Source organism: Psittacula echo (assembly GCF_963264785.1).
Source record: "Psittacula echo genome assembly, chromosome: 6".
NCBI classification, from domain to species: Eukaryota; Metazoa; Chordata; class Aves; order Psittaciformes; family Psittacidae; genus Psittacula; species Psittacula echo.
Window position 1 is genome coordinate 14,723,521 of NC_137743.1, and position 18,599 is coordinate 14,742,119.

The following is an 18,599-nucleotide window of genomic DNA, read 5'->3' on the forward strand; positions in this document are numbered from 1 at the left end:
CCAGTGCCTCACCACCCTCTCAGTAAAGAATTTCTTCCTTAGATCCAATCTAAACTTCCCCTGTTTAAGTTTGAACCCGTTACCCCTTGTCCTGTCACTACAGTCCCTGATGAAGAGTCCCTCCCCAGCATCCTTGTAGGCCCCCTTCAGATACTGGAAGGACCCCTCCCTCTGCAGTCAAGACCCTGCTCCCCAGGGGCTGGTGAGGAGAAGGCATCAATGAGAAGGTGCTGACCAGGAGGAGGGGGGGCGGTCCCGCTGGTTCGCCCGCAGAGAAGGACACCGACAGTTCTGCAAATACCTTTAATGCACGTAGAATACACGGGAGGGAAACAGAAACGTTTAGTGAGTCACAAAAATATTACAAAAGGTCACGTGCAGGCGAACCCCCCCCCAGCACTGCAATGACAAGGTAGGAATTTACATTAGAAACTAATATAAAATATTTAAAAACCTCTGCTAGTTTAGCTTTGCTTTTTTTTTTCTTTGTCTTTTATAAAAAAAAAGGAAGGGGCAGGGGAAGCAAGGCCTTCTACAAGGTACTGACACACCGCCTGCAGGCACACGGGCTCCTTCCGGCCCCATCGGTAGCATCCTTGGGCTCCTCGCTCCATCCAGCCCTGCGCACACAGACCAAGCACACACACACACACAGAGGCACACGCTGAACTACAGAAAGGTTCATCTCTGGGCTGCAAGGGCAGCACCAGCAGTCAGGGTTTGCTGTGGTCCCGGTCATCCACGTGTCCCTCACCCTGGGAAGCTTGCCCTTGCTCTAGGTTATGCAAAATAGTGTCCCTAGCGCACAGCCAAACCTCCAGCCCTTTAAAGACAGGGAAAAGCTGGTGTGTTCACCCCAGGCTGGGTGAGAGAAGCGTTTTCAATGACTTGGGTTTTGGGGTATGAGTATGGCCAGACTCGGAGCACTGGGATGCCAGGGCTGGATGGGTGCAAGGAGCATCCCGGAGGGGGGTCCAAGGCATCGGTGCAAGCCCCCAGCAGGATGCCATCTGCTTCCACAAGGGAACAGCCAAAAGCGGAGATCAAAAGGGCCTGGAGCCCCCAGCCCGTGACCAGTCACTGCCGGGAGGACACAGCCACTCCCACCCCTTCCTCTGCCTTCCATGGGCCTCACTGCCTGCTCGCTGCCACGCAGCGCAACAGCTTCGTCGCCAGCACCACAAAGTCCTCCTGCGCCCATCCTGCCCGCGGCATTGTCAACACATGCCGTGTTTATGTAGGACCTACCACACACGGCGACAGCTCGGTCCCTCCCACCCTCGCCGCTCGCACAGCGGAGGGTTTCCGGAGCCGCACTTTCGCTGCAGTTGGGCCCCAGGGAAAGGAACAAAGGAGCCATTTTCATCTCCAGCCTTGCCAGGAGCGGAGGGAGAGGGTGAGAGAAAAGGCCAGTGTGTGCAATGCACAACAGCCGGCAGGAAGCTTCCCCCCAGGTTTTCGAGGTTTGGGGCTTTTTCCCCTTTCTGTTCCTCTTTTTAAAGAAGGGAAGAGGCAGCGTCAGGACAGTTAAAAACAACCAAGCGCCGGCCCCAGCCATGTGCAGCCCTTTCTGGGCTGATGTTCCTCTCCTGCTCCCGAGGCCCTGCGAGGCAAACGGTGAGCGATGCCGTGGTCTTCCAGCAAGGGAAAGGGAAGGGACTACCTCCACGGCAGACCAGAAATCATGTTTCTGAACTGATGTGCCGCTTATGATGATTTTATGGTCTGTCAGCGGCTTTAGGGGAAACAGAATCATGGTAGAAATGAAGAGGTGGTGAAGCACGATACACGACAGGTTCACTGCCTGAGAAAGACAGGTTGATGCGAGGCTGGGTTTTAAACACATTTGCAACCTCAGGCTTATTCTCCATTTGAAATTCTGGACTAACGTCAAACACGAGGGTTTTCTTTTGAAAAGAGAACTACACAACAGAAAAGACATTATCAAAACAGGAGGCTGCTACAGAGCTCATTAAAAACTGCCATGGTCCAAGAGACCTAAATCCAGCTTCAAAACCTTTGGAGGTGAACCCCACTGGCAAACACGCATTTCAAGATTGTTTTGGATACAGTTTGGCTGCTGCGCAGGATGGCATTAGTCGATAGGGACAGATGCACTGAAAGGGATTCCTAGTTGCTCGACAGTTCATGTGCCCTTGCAGCTTCACTCACGGGGAGAATTAAGGCACAATATATGCTTTAAATGGAGGGCAGTCACATAGAGGACCAAGTCCCCGGGTAGTGGAAGGGCTCTCATGGTGCTGGACCCCCTCCTCACCTGGGCTGGAGCCCAGGACTGGGTACAGCAGAGCCACAGGGAGCAAGGAAAATTGGATACAGAGGTCTAAGGGTTTCCTCTGGCCTGAAGGCCTGCGGATCTCCCACCTGACACAACGTTGACTTGCCCTGGCCAGATACAAGCTGGCAAAGCAGGTCATGGACTCCAGATGCCCACCCAGGAGGAAGGAGGACAGACAAACAGCCAAGCAGCCATGATCCCAGGTGTCATCTAACCCAGTGTCCTGTGATGCAGGCAGCCAGCCAAGCACCTTCCAGTGAAGCACCAGAGAAAGGACTCCGTGGGGAGCTGGGGGCCGTGTGCTGAAGGGAAGGGATGGTGGGTGAACAATAATGCTCACTCGGTGACCAGCCTGGAGGTTCTCACGAGGGGCAGCAGAGCAGGAGCTCCGCTCCCCACCCCACGCTGATTAGAATAACAAATGAGCCCACAGCAGCAGCCACGTTGCCACTCCCTATCTTTGACTCAACCTCAGATGCAGCCATTTGCAGTCTCTGCCATCAGTGATGGGCACAGGCCAGAGCGTGAACACACAGTGGGATGTGCACTGTGCCTGTGCAGGACCTCAGTGTGTCCTGGCATGGAAATGAGGACTTGCCTGCAGAGCTCCATGCTGTGCTGAGGCCCTGATGATTCTCACTTTGGTTTCTAGCTTCCTTTCATCCACATTAGCTCCTCTTGCCGCGCCTGAGATGCATAAGGGCTGCACTGCCTTGAATGAGCCTGAGCTGTGGGTGCAGGAGGAGGCTGCTCCCCCACCATGCAACCTCTCCCCAGCAATCTGCCCCCTCCAAGGCAAGCATCTCTTTCAACTGTTTTCTTTTTAAAAGCTACACCCCCTAAATATTTCTACTGGTCACAGATGAAAAACAACACAACTCCCACTTCTTCAAAGACCACTTGATGACTTGGTGTAATTTCAAAAGTCATCCAAGAGTAACTGAGTATTTGAAGACCTTCAGAATATAATTTCAAATCACTGTTGGCAAATCTCTGTGCAGTAAGAGCAATATATCACCATCCTCAAAGACACGATACACAGCAGGCACCACCTATCTGAGCCACTGAAAATATCACTGTAGGTCACACCAGCTACAAGCTCTGCTCAGATCATGGCCCACATACTTCAGGAGTGAAACTATACATTCCTTCTGTTCTTAATCACAAGTCAAGAGGGAGAGTAGTCCTGGCTTTTGGGACTTCTCTCATTTCAGAATTGCTGTCACATGTTGGATTTTCAAGGCATTGTGGGTCTGCCATGAGGCTCTTCATCTCTGGCAATATCCCTATCGACCTGCATTGCAAGGTTTCTTCTCCAGGAGGGAGAAAACCTGTACTCGCTGCTTCTGAACCACGTTCATTTCCATCCAGAAGGTTATCTTTAGCTAACACAAGCCTCACAGGTTTTGTTTTCAGACAATCCTTCACACCTTCCACACAATCTAGAAAAACTCAGCACCAGGGACCTACCATCTCAGCAGGTTTGGGCTAGACAAACACCATGGTGTTATTAACACTGATGTGTTTCCCTTCTTCGAGGGAAAATGCTCACTAAAATACAACGGTTTCTTTTCCATTTCCTTCACACACAGGCATGTCTTCTTGTCCCAGGATGAAAATATCCAAGCTTGAGATCTCATTTAGTTGCCAATGAGTAAGCCTTTGGCATGGTTGCAAACCTGATGTGAGTCAGGGGAGGGGAGGTCCTGTGGGTGCGCAGCAATTCACGATACTGAGGAACATGCAACGTTCTTATTCTTAGACAACTGTTGAGAGGCAGCGACACGACCTTGTAGCTTAAAGGCTGACTTTCACCACTTTCTCTCATTGTTACACCTACTGTACGAGACAGAGATTTCTATTTTAGCACTTGTCTAATATTTCCCCCCTTAACTAAATAGAAAGATTTCATTTCCTTGCCTTTAAACTTTCCCCTCAATTGTTATCTGGCTACCAGCAAGGATCTGTGAGAAAGTGTCTCAGAAATAGTGATTTCTGGCATGCCACCTGTTCATAACTCAAATACACAGAACTATATATAAATACATGACATGGAACAAAAATACACACACGCACACACACACAAAGATACTGGGTGAATTTTCAAATGCATTCAGCGTGCTCCTTCTGAAGTCAATGAAAACCTAACCCAGTGCATCTCATGAGAGTAAATATGCAAGGAAAACATACACATAAGAAAGGCAGAACTGGAGCACAAGCCAGCCTGGAGGAGGTGCATTCCCTGCGTAAAGCACTGCATCCCCACTGCGAAGGCTCAAGATGTTCATAGGGCAGGAGGTCCTAAGCTTTCCAGATGCGTGTCAGAGCCCAAAGAGGGTCTGATGGACTTCTCTCTGCCCCGTGCTGATCTCTGCAGGAACAGCAACAATTGACCTTCCAAATGTCCCTTCTTCAATAAGACGTGGATTTTAAGCTCCTTTTAATGAGAGCTAGCATCTGGAAACAAGGAAGAGCAGCCAGCACTGTGGCGATGGCCTAGCTCTGCTGCAGGCACCCCTAGCAAGCATCGTACAAGAGCAGCCCATGGGCTACTGCTGGCAGATGGCTTAGGGACAAAATCATAGTTGCTGCCCTTGCCTTTTTCCCTTGATTGCCACAATCATCTGTTTGTTCATTATCTGGTGATGGGACATTTGGGCATGTAATTTCTGAAGCTGGACTGGTACATCTTCATGCCATTTTCTCATCCACGCCGTCCCCTGCATATACATCTCCAGTGCAGAAGGGATGCTTCGTGCTAACCAGGACAGTGAAAACTGGCCAAGAGATCCCATGGATGACTGCAGTCTGCCACAGTACAGAAACCACCCTGGCTGGCACATGCAGGTATCTGAAAGTTTGTTCTTTTGCAGAAGGATTTTAAGATGATCCTGTGAGTTCCGACAAAATTACAAACTCATTTACATGTAAATTGCTTCCGTAGCTTTGCAGAAAGGAAGGCTCTGCCGAGCAGTGTTGGACCCTGCATTTGGCCTGTCTTAAATTATAATATAACAACAATTATAATAATACAAATACTACTTTGTACACAAAGCACGCCCTCCCCTGCAAACCCTGGCATGCTTCGGTAGGTCCTACAGCCCTCTAGTCAATAATCACCCTCTGCACAGAGAGACATTGAGTGACTTGCCTGAGGCCACAGCAGAATTCTGCAGCAAGTCCAAAGAAAGCTTTGTGGCTCCTAGCTCTGCTTCTTGACCAATGTTAACCAGCCCCAAATATATGCAAAAACCATCAAAGCTGAACATGCCAGGAAGAAATTAAATCAGAAAACAAACAGAAAACCAAGCCTGGGGTACCGTGAGGCCTCCTAGACTTTGCTGTTTGATCAGGGGACTTGACTGTTAAAAGCTTCTGTTATACTTGTATTGCGATCACACAGCAACTGTGAGCAAATCACTAAGTTCTCCTGTAGGCAAAAAGGGGTGGAAGGGAAGCTGCACCACCCCTGACAAGGAGTGAAGAGTTGTCACCTAAAGACAATGGGCAGAAGAAGGGTGGGGAATATGCATGAGAAACAACTTGCAACAGCAGCAGGGGGTAAAGCCTGCAGTGGTTTGCTGCAGCATATCCACAGGGGCCAGCATTTCCATGCAGAGAAACAACCTGACCCTGCAGAGACTGTCTCCTCTGCACACCACATTTTGCTCCAAGGAGGACGCCATGGGGATCTACAGGGAGGGTCTTTTCAAGCTGATTTTGATGCTTTACAGCTCAAATCTATCTGAAAGGAAGGACATCAACAATAACAAGAAGAGTCATCACAGTGAGGCTAGAGGGGAAAATGGAGCTGTACTAAGGTACAACCCCGCTGGAACAGGGAGAACAGTTGGCTTTATTGAGGCTGTCTCCTCTCTGCTGCGCCAGGGCAGTGGAGATCTCTGTTTCAAGCAGCCCTCTGGATCCTGCAGAGCTGCTGAAGTTGTCCCTGTGAACAAATGGTCCTTTCTAGCTTCTCAAATTCTGTACAATAGCAAGGAAAAAATACTTGACAGTATCTCTTTAAAGATAAACACACTGTAAACAGGAGATCTCCCCCGCCCCGGTAGCTTTCTTCCTCCTGCTTGTGCAAAACCAGGGGTTGCGACCCTCCCTGGGGTTCAGGCACAAGGACAGGATGCGTGAGAATAAAGTTGCCTCTGTTTGCAGTGATACCATAGCTAATAGCACCAAGACCAACACTTAAAACATGCCTAATTTGAGGGCAGGGAGGATCTGGGTTTGTTTTTCTTGAGTGAACTAGAAAGTTCATCTTTAAATCTGTTCAGCTTCAAGCATGTGAGCTTTTGGCCTCCTTTAAACAGGGGAAATACCATTCCGTTTCTGAAAAGGGAAAAAAAATAGCACATGGAAGAACAGTTCTGCAGTCAGTAAAAGTTTGGCTAACAAAAGGACTCCAGAGTCACGTAAAGAACATTTAATCCATGGATTATAGGCTCGCACCTGGCAGAAACGCATGTGTAAATACAGGCGTGCAGAGCATCTACACCCTGAGCTAAGGCAGAGGGGCGTTCTGTAGCTAGAAGAGAGAAAAAGGATTCTTACTACTAATTTTCATAGTTAAATATTTCTCACTCGCACTCACACATACGCAGGCTGTTCCCAGAAAGCTCAGCCTTGGGAAGGATAAAGGAAAGGGCTCAGTTCGGTCTGGGCTGGTGCTGAGTAGCTCCTCTTCTGTTTGCAGTGGTTGTGCAGCAAACTCTTTTATTTGCAGGCAGAGTTTTTACTGCATTAATTATCCTGTGAGTCACTGGGCAATGGACAGTAACTTGGCTCTCCCAGTTGTTAGAAGGGTGTAATTCAGCTCTAATGCAGCGGGTTGTCGAACACGGCATCTGGCAAGATGGAAACTTTCAGTTTCTTTTCAGGCCAGCTGTACTCCTTTGGAAGTTTAAACTGCAAGACAGTAAAGAGAACCAGTCAATGCACATCACTGCAACCTGCACAGAACAAACCAACCTAGTGCAAAGGCAGGCAGCCCCATGTTATTATTATTTTTTAAAACAAGAGGCCACTAAGAAAACATTTCCCCATCAGTGTGTTTTGGACAGCAGTGGACATTAGATAATGCAGCCTCTGCCGCAGCTGCCAAAGTAAAGCTCTGAGCTTTCAGCCCAAGCACTGTTTATTTCATCAGACGGATTCTGGAGGGTTTCTGCTCCCATCACCCTTTCCCCTCCCAACCTCTCTGAAAAGTCATAGCAGAACTATCTCCCCTCCTACCTAACCATATCCCTTTCCTTGCACCTACACCAGCCCCCATCTGCTTTAAAGGGAGACTTATGGCAGCTTTCAAACTCTTGTTGGTACAGGGTGGGATATGAGCTAGCATGGCTTTGCTGGGTGACAGGCTTGCAAATGGCCATCACCTCTGGGTGGGCAAACCCTGGCTGGGGAGAGCCAGAGTGCCTGAACAGCATTTCTGCTCCAGCCCTACCCACCTCTGGTACAAAGGCTTTGCAGGGTGCTGTACAATGCCTCATATTCACACAGGCACTCAGCTGCTCAGGCTGTTTTGCAAACATTGATTGAAGCACTTGGAACGGAGATTTTTTTGCCCCAGTCTGGTTTGCACAGCACTGTCTCTGGCCAATGTTTCCCAAACAAGGCAAGTGCACTGGTCCCATCCTGATATCGCTCCAGGGCATCCTGCCTTAGGCTGGGAAGTCACCCCAGCATCTCTGACCCCAAACACAACAAGGTGGGGACAGAGCTCCAAGGGGCCTTACCACCAACCCTTCTCACAGCTGCATCTGACCAGGCCCCCTGCACTCAGAGACCTCAAAAACAGCTCTGTGGGAGATGGGGGTGGAATCTCCTAAGCTACAAATCTGCCCCATCCAGAGCTGGATGGCAACCAGCTCTGCACAGGCATTTCATGCAATCCCAGCGTCCAGCCTGAGGGTCCAAAACATGTGGGGGACAGCTCTGGAAGCCAGTCTGCAGTATCTGCTATACCCACTGACACCACGATAGTCCCTGACACCTGGGAGAACTCCCAGGAATGAATCTTACTGGGATCCCACATCACCAGGTAACAACCTGACCAGGAGGCAGCTTATCCAGAACAGTTACAGATACAGTGGTCCTCTCCTAGGAAAGTCCTCAGACCAAGGCCATCCATGCCATAAGCTTCCCAGGGCCTACGTGAATGAGAGTTGGTGCAAGGGGACACTGACCTAGGAATCATTTACCCTTACCTAATTACTTGTCTTTCTTCCCATAAGCGCCCAGTTTCTGAAGGACATTAACACATACCCAGTGGCAAGTTCCTGCTAAAGGAAATCCCCTCCAGCTGCCTGCTCCACAGCAAGGGTGGCTCTAACATGAATTTGCTCCCAACCTTGCTCTATTTGCAGCTGTGTATAAGGATGACCTTCAGTTGGTACCTACCGACCTGAGTAAGCCAGGCTGGTGGTTCAGCATCAGAGCCATGATCTGGGGGCATGGCAGAAGGGTCCTTCACGATAGCGGCTACTATAAACTTCCACTCTTTCTCTTCTAGGAAACATAAACAGCCCAAGACCCACTTAGGGCTGGTTATTTTTAAACTCAAGCCTGACATACTGAGGGGATTCTTCCCGGTTCAGTTCTAGGGTATGTGAAAAACATGCTAAAGATACTCAGATCATTTAACTTAATTTCACTTAACACAGGTGGCTCTTTAGGCAGCAAAGGAAAGATTCTCATTGCAGTGCTTCATTCTACCACAGGAACATCATCAGCAACAGCAAGGGCTGCTGAGGAACGCCTTCGGTTGGCCCAACCCAGGGTCCAGTGAGTTACAAATCCTTGGAGGAATCTGGATGGTGAAAGCTCACATTTCATCTCAAGTATTTTCCTTTTTATAAACAGGAGTGGTTCCAAAGCAATCCTCTTGGAGAAGTCATCCTTTGCGTTTGTTTGTTTTCCACTTTTTAATACAGTAAAGTCACAGTAACTCAGAATCAAATGCCTGGCTGCTGTGCCAGGAGCTGCCATGCTCATTGCCTCTGCTTCTCAGTGGAGAGCGAAGGAACAAGAGCAGTCCAAAGCCTTAACTAAAGGGCCTTCAAACCAAAGTGCTTCTGGGCTTCTATGTCACTAGCAAAAATGAGCTTTGGATTAGGTTTAACTGGATAAAAGCTGGCCTGAAAGTCACTGCACAGCCAGCAGCATGCTCCCCTCACTCACACAGTGAAGAATACCCTGGCATTAAATCAACTTTGGATTAAACAATTAAGAGCCCTGAGATTTTCATGGGGGGAAGGGAGCAGGGTGAGGGATGGAAGGGCTGCTCTACAAACCAAGCAAAGTTTCTTTAGAGTCTGCAGGGAGCTGTAAAAAATGGGATTAAAAATATTACATGTCATTTCTGCCACTGCTCTTTGAAGTTAAGCAGAGTATTTATATGGCATGCATGGGAGACAGGGTGTTAAATGTTCCCCAGGAAGAGATCACATGGCAGAGGGAAGTTTAGTACCACACGGCAAAGCTTTGTAAAGCTCCCCTGGCTGCTGCTATGAGGCTTCCAGGCTGGTGATGGTCTTCTTCTTCACTTGGCAAGTGAAGGCCAAGCAGCAGATGTGAAAACCCCCCTCCCTGCTCCCCAAGCCCCAGAAAGGAGGCCCCTACCACAGGTTGCTCAGCAGTAAAAGTGCTGCCACCACTTTCAGCCTTTCTCAAAGCAGGGAGAGTGATGTGCCTGACGCTCCCATGGAAGACACTATGCATGGCATGAAGGAAACCCCTCCACCTGGCTCAGGGGCTCCACCACCTTGATTTGGGGTGCTCACATACCACATTGGAAAAGATGCTGGTGGAAAGGAAATGCAGAGTCTCCCTTAATACCCATCCTAGCCCTGTATTTCTTGCAACCCCTTCTCTCAGTGCCTTAGGTCACAGCAGATGTGAAGGTTTAGCAAAGCCTCATGTCTACGATGCAGGCTACAGCCTGCGAGCAGAGGGGAGGATCAAAGGCAAGCTGCAGGACAGGCTAAGCTCTCTGGAACAGTACATGGGAGATATGTGAATGACGCAGCCTTACTTCCTCTGGAGAATTCAGATCTTCTAAATCTTCCAGCATTCTCTCTACAAACTCTTCGGTCAATAGGATCTGCAAAGGAAATAGAGTAGTTACGCCTTTACACTCCTAGTTTTAGCTAATAGCCAAGAAATTGAACGACTTCTGCAGAGAGCAGACTGTACCAGCTCACTCCTTCCTCTATGTCCTTCTTTCCCGCAATACAAGGGTTTGAGGGCAAGGAGCTCCTAACTTTGCTTCCCACCCCAACCACTGAAAGAAAAAAAGTTAAAATTATACAGCAGTCTTTCTTTGACCCTCAATTATCTTCTTCAGCCTAAAATTAGAGGCTCAGCTTTAGACATAGGGAGTGGGGAAGAAGGAAAAGGGGTCAGGATAACAACTGCTGGAGAGACAGCCACTTTCATCTGATCCATTGAAGTTAAGCTCAGTTTAATCAAGAAACAGCAGCACAGGGACCCATACAGAGCTGGTGCTCTGGGCACAGGGAGGGCTCTGACCCGAGTGCAGCACATCATTCAGATGAACCAGATGCTGGGTACGGGAGGTGGTCCCAGAGGTGCCTACTCCAGGCACCTCCACGTTGTATCACACGTGCCTGTGCTGGGAAAGCTTTTGGCTCATCCCAAGGCCAGGCTGGGATGCACAAAGCAGCCCAGGAAAGCAGCTGAGGGCTATGACCCTGGCCCCATGGAGCTCCTCAGGTCACATAAACCAGAGACATCGGGGGGAAAACCAGTCCCAGGAATTCAAGGGGAGGAACTCCCACCCTCTTACAAAAGCATGTGATAGCCAAAAGCAAACACGTCCTGCCTCTCTTCACAACAGCCATAAAGGCCAGAGCTTCAGGCAGGCCAGCTGGCTTGGCACAGGAGCAGAGACAGCAGTGCAGGACCAGGCAAACATCCCCACGCGGTGAGGGGGCCTTGCAGTGGCATTCCTGGGAGTTAGGTTGCAGCAGTATCCAGCGGATTATTCTCATTTCAGCCTACAGGTTTGTTTCTCCCTTGCTGCTCCTCCTTTCCTTTCTTCACTCCACCCTTTCCTCTGTCTCTGGCATTGCTTTCCATCCTGTAGCAACCACCTCCCCCGTGCCCCTTTTCTTACTCTTCCTTTTCTCTGTTCTCTCCAGCAATGAACTTTGTGCTCCTTCCCATAGAAGGAACCACTCCAGCACCAAACACTGATGGAGCTATGTGCCCAGCCCCACTTCTCTCTGCTTTCCCCTCCAGCTCACATCTGGAAGAGCGGCAGCCACCACAGAGCCCCACCTCCCATGCCCACCAGCTCCGTGGTACCAGTAACACCAGTAAGGAGCAGGTGATCGCCAGGATGCCATGGGCTGTTTGGCAAGTGGAAGCCTCTGGGTTCCATTCGGTCACACACTAGCAGGACTATTGGACAGAAAGAGAAAGGCAAGACTCAGGTCTCCCTTTCTTTGTTGGCAAGAGATCCGAAAACACCGAATACAGATCCGAGAGCTATCAGGTGTCTGCAGTTCCATACTCTTCAACCTTGCCACCCTGCTGCCACTGCTCACAGATTTCCCAAGGGATGAGGGAACTGCACCTCCCCTTTCCACTCCATTCTTTTCTTTGCCTAGCTTCAAGCAGGCTCCAGGCCAGGGCTTATAACTGAGCTGCTCAGCATGGATGCAGGCACCTCCATCAGGCCTTTCTGATCACACCTCAAGCCTGAAAAAAAACTGCTTTAGCTAGGAGCCAGGAGCCTGCTGCTTTGGACAGGACTCTGCAACCTGGCACCAATCTGCAGACTGGCAAGCTGAGGAACACTGCACTAAAACACACAGTACCACCGCAAACTGCTGCAGTCTCCTTGCAGGAGCCTGTAACCATTCTGCCTGTTGAACTGGAGACACCCGTTTGTTGACTGTTTGCAGGAGGAGGAAGCTGTCTGTCTGTGTTGGAGGCAGGAGGGCAACCTGATCGCTCAGCTCAGAAGGAAGAGTTGGGTGGGGAGCCGGGGCTCTGTGCGGAGCAGATCGCTTTCTGCGGAGGTGCAGCCTGCAATGGGGTGAGGGAATGAAAACAATTTGGCAGACATCAAAATCTACAGAACAGCCGGAAAAAGGAGGAGGAATTGGTATTCGCAGCAATCAAGGAAAGCAGCAAGGAGGAAATGAATATTCAGCCATTCACGGATGAGCAAAAATGCCAGAGGTTGGGATGGGTGAGAGAGCAGCAATGAGGAGCTGTGGCTTTGGCAGCGGGGCGAGAAGACAAGCGCAGCAGGAAGACCCCTGGGCGCTCCCGAGGTGCCAGAGGCAGGAGAGAAATGGGAACCACGTGTGCAAGGCAGCCAGCTGCTCCGAGGCTGGAGGCAAAACAAGACAGGGTACGCGGCAGTAAACAGCAAAGGCTGGAAAGAGTGAAGGGGGGGATAGGTCAGTCCAGGGTAAACCACAGACTCCCAGAGTAAGGACAAACCTAGGTGGAGCACTATAGCTAGCACTGACCTGGGGTGCAACCCCCTGAGATGGCTGAGGCCATCTGCAGCTCACTGTCCCCTCTCAGTGAGTTTTAGTAATCCAGCTGAAAAGATAAGCCCCAAACAACCAAATTCCACTGATGCAGTGATCTGAACTGGCTCCCTGAAGGGTCTGACAAGTGCAGTGGGACTGAAGTCCACAGCTCAACTGTCTCGTGGATTGTGTTTATGAGATCAAAGCAATGGGAAAAGATTGCAGAGCTGTTCTGCAAGCCTGCATAGACAGTTAACTTTGGTGGAGGGCAAGCGTCACAGGCTGCAATGACAAACTGCTGCAGTGACATTCAGTGTGTCACTCAGAGCCTGTCCTTAACAACAGGAGACAGGGAAAAAACCACCCCAAACCCTACAGCCCCACGTTGCTGGGTAGAGCTCTCCTTCCTGAAGAAGAGAGGGAAGGGAGTCTCTGAGGCATGGTTAAAACCGAATGTACAAGCAGCCATGTCCCTCAGCTCAGGAAACTGGCTCTCCTGAGGATGCAGGGGGAAGGCATGTGTCTGCAGCACACCAACTGCTGAAGAGGGCTTTGAAGCAAGAGGTATTGTCATCCTGCCTTCACGTCTAGACAAGACTTCTCCTCTTAGAAGTAGCCCAATCAAAATGGCCCAGGAGCATTAAGACCTGTGCTCATAGATCAGGCTGCCATCCCCACCTGCAATCAGCAAAGCCACCTTCATGCTGGTGTGTCTTTGCTCCTACGGAGAAGGATGAGAATAAATCCAATCCCATCTCAGCTTCCCTCACTCACAATATTTCACGTTTCCAGCTCTTGTAGCATGCCTGCTCCTGCACAGTATGATACCCCATTACATTAACACACACACGTTATATGTGCATGATATTAAAGGTGACATTCCCAGCAAATAAACATGACAGACTGCCATTGCTCTAGGCACCTAATTTAATTTCCTCTGGGATTTAAACCTTAGAAGCTCAAATTAAACAAATAGGCCCTGTTCACTTTATATTTCAGACCTGAATCTAGAGTTTTCCTTCGATGCTGTTAACTGAGCTTATCAACAGGACACTGCACAGAGATCACAATGATGAAGCAGCTTATTCCCTTCCCAAAGGAAAACAGAGCCTCACTGCTGTGCTGCAGCCATGGGAAAATGCAGTGCAATCTGGAGGGGAAATGGAGCCATCCCATGCACGCTGAACAGGCCTCCTCTCCCATGAAATCTCCTGGCTGGTGCTGAGGAAGCAGAGGCACTCTCCCGAGTGGCAGCGGGCACCCTGGGTGCTGCAGAGCTCGCAGCGCTGTGTTTTCACAGCTCTGTGCAAACACTCCTGCCAGCCCAGCCTGCTGGAGCTGGTTACAGGGTGTAGCTCAGCCTCTGTAATGGCTGTTTGCAATATGAACAGGGAACGGCCTCGTCAGCCAGCTGCAGGTATCTGAAACATCTCCTTCGGTGCTGCACGGTCCTGCTTACACCAGGATGTCCCTGACCTGAACCAGAGAGGCCCAGACACGTGCTATCCCATTGCTAGCAGATCAAGATTCCATTTTCTGTGTGCTTTGTGGCTGTTAGTCATGCTACGGATGCTTGGAAGATGATGACTAGCCAATAGATAAGTCCCTGTTTTCTATCACAGGTACCTACTGCATAACTGAGGCCCGAAGTTTAGGTTCTCACTCTTCACTAACAATTGCATGTGCCCAGACACGCTACAAAATACCAGGCTAGGCTGTCCTATTCAGGTGGATGTGTTCGGGGAACACATGGGCTACGTGCATGATGTCTCCCTCTCGTGGCAAGACTCACCTGAGCTTGCTTCTTACCTACAGGGCTTACCTACGGGTCAACTGAAGGAGCTTGTGTTGAAGCTTTTCATACCCGCGGATAGTTGAGAAACCTGTATCGTGACTTGTTACAGGTATGCAGCTGCAAGTGTATGAAAACAGGTGAGATCTGAAAACGTACACAAGGTCATGGGGCTCCAGGGCTCACTTTGAAAGCAAGTGGTGCTTAGTGAAACATTAGAGACTCCACAGTCAGCTTACAGGTACCACCCCACAGTTAACACCCCATCTCATATAAGGGTTCAACACTGTTATGAGGGCTTGAAGTTCTCAGCTCAAGAAAGGCTGGCTGAGGCCACAGGTCACACTCATGTTGAAAGCCTGGCACAGCTTTGGTCAAGGAGGACTCTCAGAAGCTGAGCTAGGAATCAAGCTGCAGCTCTTTCCAACTTCAGGAAATATGCTTTGTTCAGGGCAAAAAACAAGTGATCAGCCCAGGGACAATTAAGCAGCGGTGCTTTTACTGATAATACCCCATTTTCTTGCCTACCTAGAAACAAACCAAACAATCCCACACTTTGCCCTAGCACTTTGTTTGCACTAAACACTGCCGCTTGCTTTTCTAGCAGGTTTGTCAAAGCAAAGAAACCACATTTTATTAGTTCTGGACTTAGTACAGAGCTGGCTTATATGGCTCAACCAGGTAAGGTGGGGACACATTGCAATAAACCCCTATATAAGCAATGCCAACCCTTCCAAAGAAACTGTTCATCCATCCAGGCACTATGTCTGGAATGGGTGGAGCAGTTGTACCCTAAGCCACAGGGTGTTAGAGCTGGAAGTATCTAGCAGCTTTTAGGAGCCCTCTGCCCTGAAAATGTTTCAACAGCACAGTAAAAAGCAAAGCTAAAATGCGTCAGCATTTTCCAACGAAATTAAACATTACCAAGAAACCCCCCTGATGAATCACACTTTGTGCATCCCCCAGCCCATCCCTCTGCTCTTCCCTTCTTTCTTCGCACTGCTTTGCTTTGACTGCAAGTGTTCAGGGCAGAGGTCTTGTCACATCACCCTTCCATGTCACACCCAGCCCTGACACTACCTGGAGAGGCCACCTTGCTGCCTGAATCCACCACAGCTCTCATTACAGCCTCAAAGGTACCAGTATTGTAACAAACACCTTTGATGGGGAATTCCACTGTTGCTCTTCCAGCAGATTCACAACCCTTCTTGTAAAGAAAAAACATCCACTCACAGATGCCTCAGGGACCCTGTTGCTTCACACCACAATGTTACAATCCATGAAGAGGAAGTATATGATGATGCTGAAAGATTTTGACCTTGTGGGATCTCTCCATGACATTCCCAACTATGAGGCTGATTGCAAGGACCTGGCCCCCTCAGAGCCTAGCCTGTCTGAGATACGTCTTTCAGACAGGGCTGCTTTGAGTGAACACATAAAGTTTGGCTCAGATGGGGAAAGCACTGACAAAGGAGCCAAGGCTACAGGCAATACTAATTCTTTCAGAGTGAAAAAGCAAAGGAAGAACAGGCATTTCATGGAATGCTCCAAGTGGGTGGAAGAAAACCTACACAAACTTGCCAAAATGTAGTTTGAGTAGCAAGGGAGGGGCATTAGGTGGCAGGGTAGTCAGTCGGCTTAAGAAGGATGAAAGAACTTGACTCACCCAAAACTAGCCTGGACAAAGCACTAGAGAACACGCTGCAGGAGAGCTGATACAGGGAGGATCATGATGACCTAACGGGACATTTGTACCCTAGTATAAGTTTCTCCCAGTGTCTCATTCAGCAGTGATGAAGAACACAAAGGGATAATGCAGTGAGGTTCTGGGGAAGATGATAAACTGAATGGAAGAGTGCTGGCTTAGATTTCCTAGAACTGCTGCAGAATTTGGGGGAAGCCACTGAAGAGATTCTGAAAAAAGCCTTTCTTTGGGTAGAAGCATCAAACTGCTTTGGGGAACAGCAGGATGTAGTTACACAAGACTTAAACCAGTTTGTGAGTGTTGTCCGTAAACTCACCACACTAGGCATAATACATCTATTATAGTTTGGGAAGTCCAAAAATCAATCCCTATCTCTTCAAGAGAAGAGTTGACTCAACTCCAACTTACAAGCGAGCACCTCAAGCACCAGAGTAGTTCTTTCAAACACTGCTTAGAACCTCTGCTGCTGCCATTATGCCAATGTGCATAAACGATTTAACATGTGGTATAGCAGAGAGAAGAACCAGATGTGCTCATTTCCAGGGGAATGTCCTAACTCTATCGGAACAGAGTCATTCTCTCGTGCTCTCTGTCTCTGTGACTAATTCAGTGTTTTATATGATGTGGAACAACTCCAATTGGACGAGCTGAGGAAGAACCCAAATACCCTGTAGTTGTGGTATCCATAAAGCCAAGAAGTAGAAATGCGGGTTCAAATAAAAGGAAAGGAATAAAATATGAGTTTCTCATATCCTATGCAAGTGTTTTATCCCTCAAATATTGATTAGAGAAGGCAAAACTTCTAGCAACTCCAGCTCTGTTCTGCAAAGCTAGATTTTTTTTGCTGTTTTTATTGAAGAAAACCTTCTATTTCTGGTTTCATTCAACACAAAAGGATTTTTTTTTTCAGCTTTTGGTCTCTTTAAGGCTTTTGTTTCAGCAAGAAAAACTGAAAATATTCAAAGATTGGGCTCAGGCTGATCTTCTTCCCCAGATTTTTCAGTTAGGTTGCCAAACCAAAATAATGGATTGTCCCCCATGACCCTGCTCACACTAATCCCACCCCCCCCACCGCCAAGACAGCACAGATAGTGCATGTTGATAGCTCCTGAATGCTGGATGCTTCCCACAGCCTCCATACACCTATCCTGCCTACAGGCACATTTAACATTTCCTATGAGAAGTTTGACCTTGCTGTCCTAAGCATCAACTTATTTTTCCATGCTGGATGCCTTTCCATTTTTTTTTTTAAAGGCTTTTAGGGGAAAAGGACTCAAGTGATCTCAGAGAGGTATTTTGGAAAAAGTATTTTGTGACAGTAGTAACAAATGTGTATGATCATTCTCTTGCAAAACAAGAGAACTACCCCTTACAAGATTAGCCAAAAAGTACTCTGGAGGTCAAGAGAAAGTCTTCCTCCTGATCGTGGAAATGTTTTGCCAAGTCAGAAGCCTCTGAAAGACACTGTTGGTCCATAGCCTTTCAGAGAAAAGCAGAAAGAGTCCTTCTTCATTGAGCATGTCCAAACCCAAGGCAGGTCTGCCCCAAACACAGAGAAGAGGTAGCTAAGGAGTAGTTTTGCCTCTGATCATTTCTCTGTGTGAGGGATTCCTCTGAGTGGTGAGGGATTGCTATGGCACCAAGCACATCAGGACTAAAGGCAGGAAAACACTCCAGCCCTCTCAGCATTTCTGATGGAAGTCAGGCTGTGTGGAGGAGGAGGAGGAGAAGGAATTTGCCAACTATGAATGAAGGGGAGGAGAGGAAAGCAGAGATGGGCCAGGATGGGGGGAAGACAGAGACACACTGAAAGCAGGATAGAGAGCAGATCAGAGGCCAAGGCTGGAGGCAACACAAAGGGCAAGGAAACTGGAGGAGAACCCCATTTCCACAGCCTCAGCATCCACATGCTGTCTGCTGGATGTCGCAAACCTAATGGCATGGGAGGTGAGCAAAGTGTGTCCTCCAGCAGTGGCTGGTGCCAGAGGATATACCCACCATTGCTGCGAGCTGCTCAGTTCACATGGAGACACAGACCTTGTGCTGAAAATTGAAGGGTGCCAACTGCAAATGAACCATAGCCTCCATCTGCTGAATCATCCTGAAACCGAGTAAGTTACCTGGAAAAAAAGCCCCTCTAGACTCAGAGACCAGTGACATTGGGCATACAAAACTTTGGAAATGGCTGCCCAGAGAGTGCCTGTGCCATGCTAATTTGGCTCCAGCGTACGTCTGCCTCACAAAACAAATCTGTAATCACAGGATCACCTGCAG

At 48.9% G+C, this 18,599-nt stretch overlaps 1 protein-coding gene across 3 annotated transcripts in view; it reads right to left on the reverse strand.

Annotated features, from left to right (window-relative positions):
- Window positions 1-289: 289 nt before the first annotated feature.
- Window positions 290-18,599, reverse strand: part of SUFU (SUFU negative regulator of hedgehog signaling) — a 95,643-nt gene continuing 77,333 nt past the window's right edge. For 2 of the 3 annotated variants that reach the window (XM_080620931.1, XM_080620930.1), the window contains exons 11-12: window positions 10,350-10,418; window positions 290-7,219 (exon numbers count right to left, since the gene is read on the reverse strand). In XM_080620931.1, the coding sequence (XP_080477057.1) occupies window positions 7,130-7,219; window positions 10,350-10,418 (159 nt within the window). In that variant the 3' untranslated portion in view covers window positions 290-7,129. Of the gene's footprint in view, window positions 7,220-10,349; window positions 10,419-12,159; window positions 12,371-18,599 lie in introns of all 3 variants that reach the window. The other variant, XR_013957198.1, reaches the window with a different exon arrangement.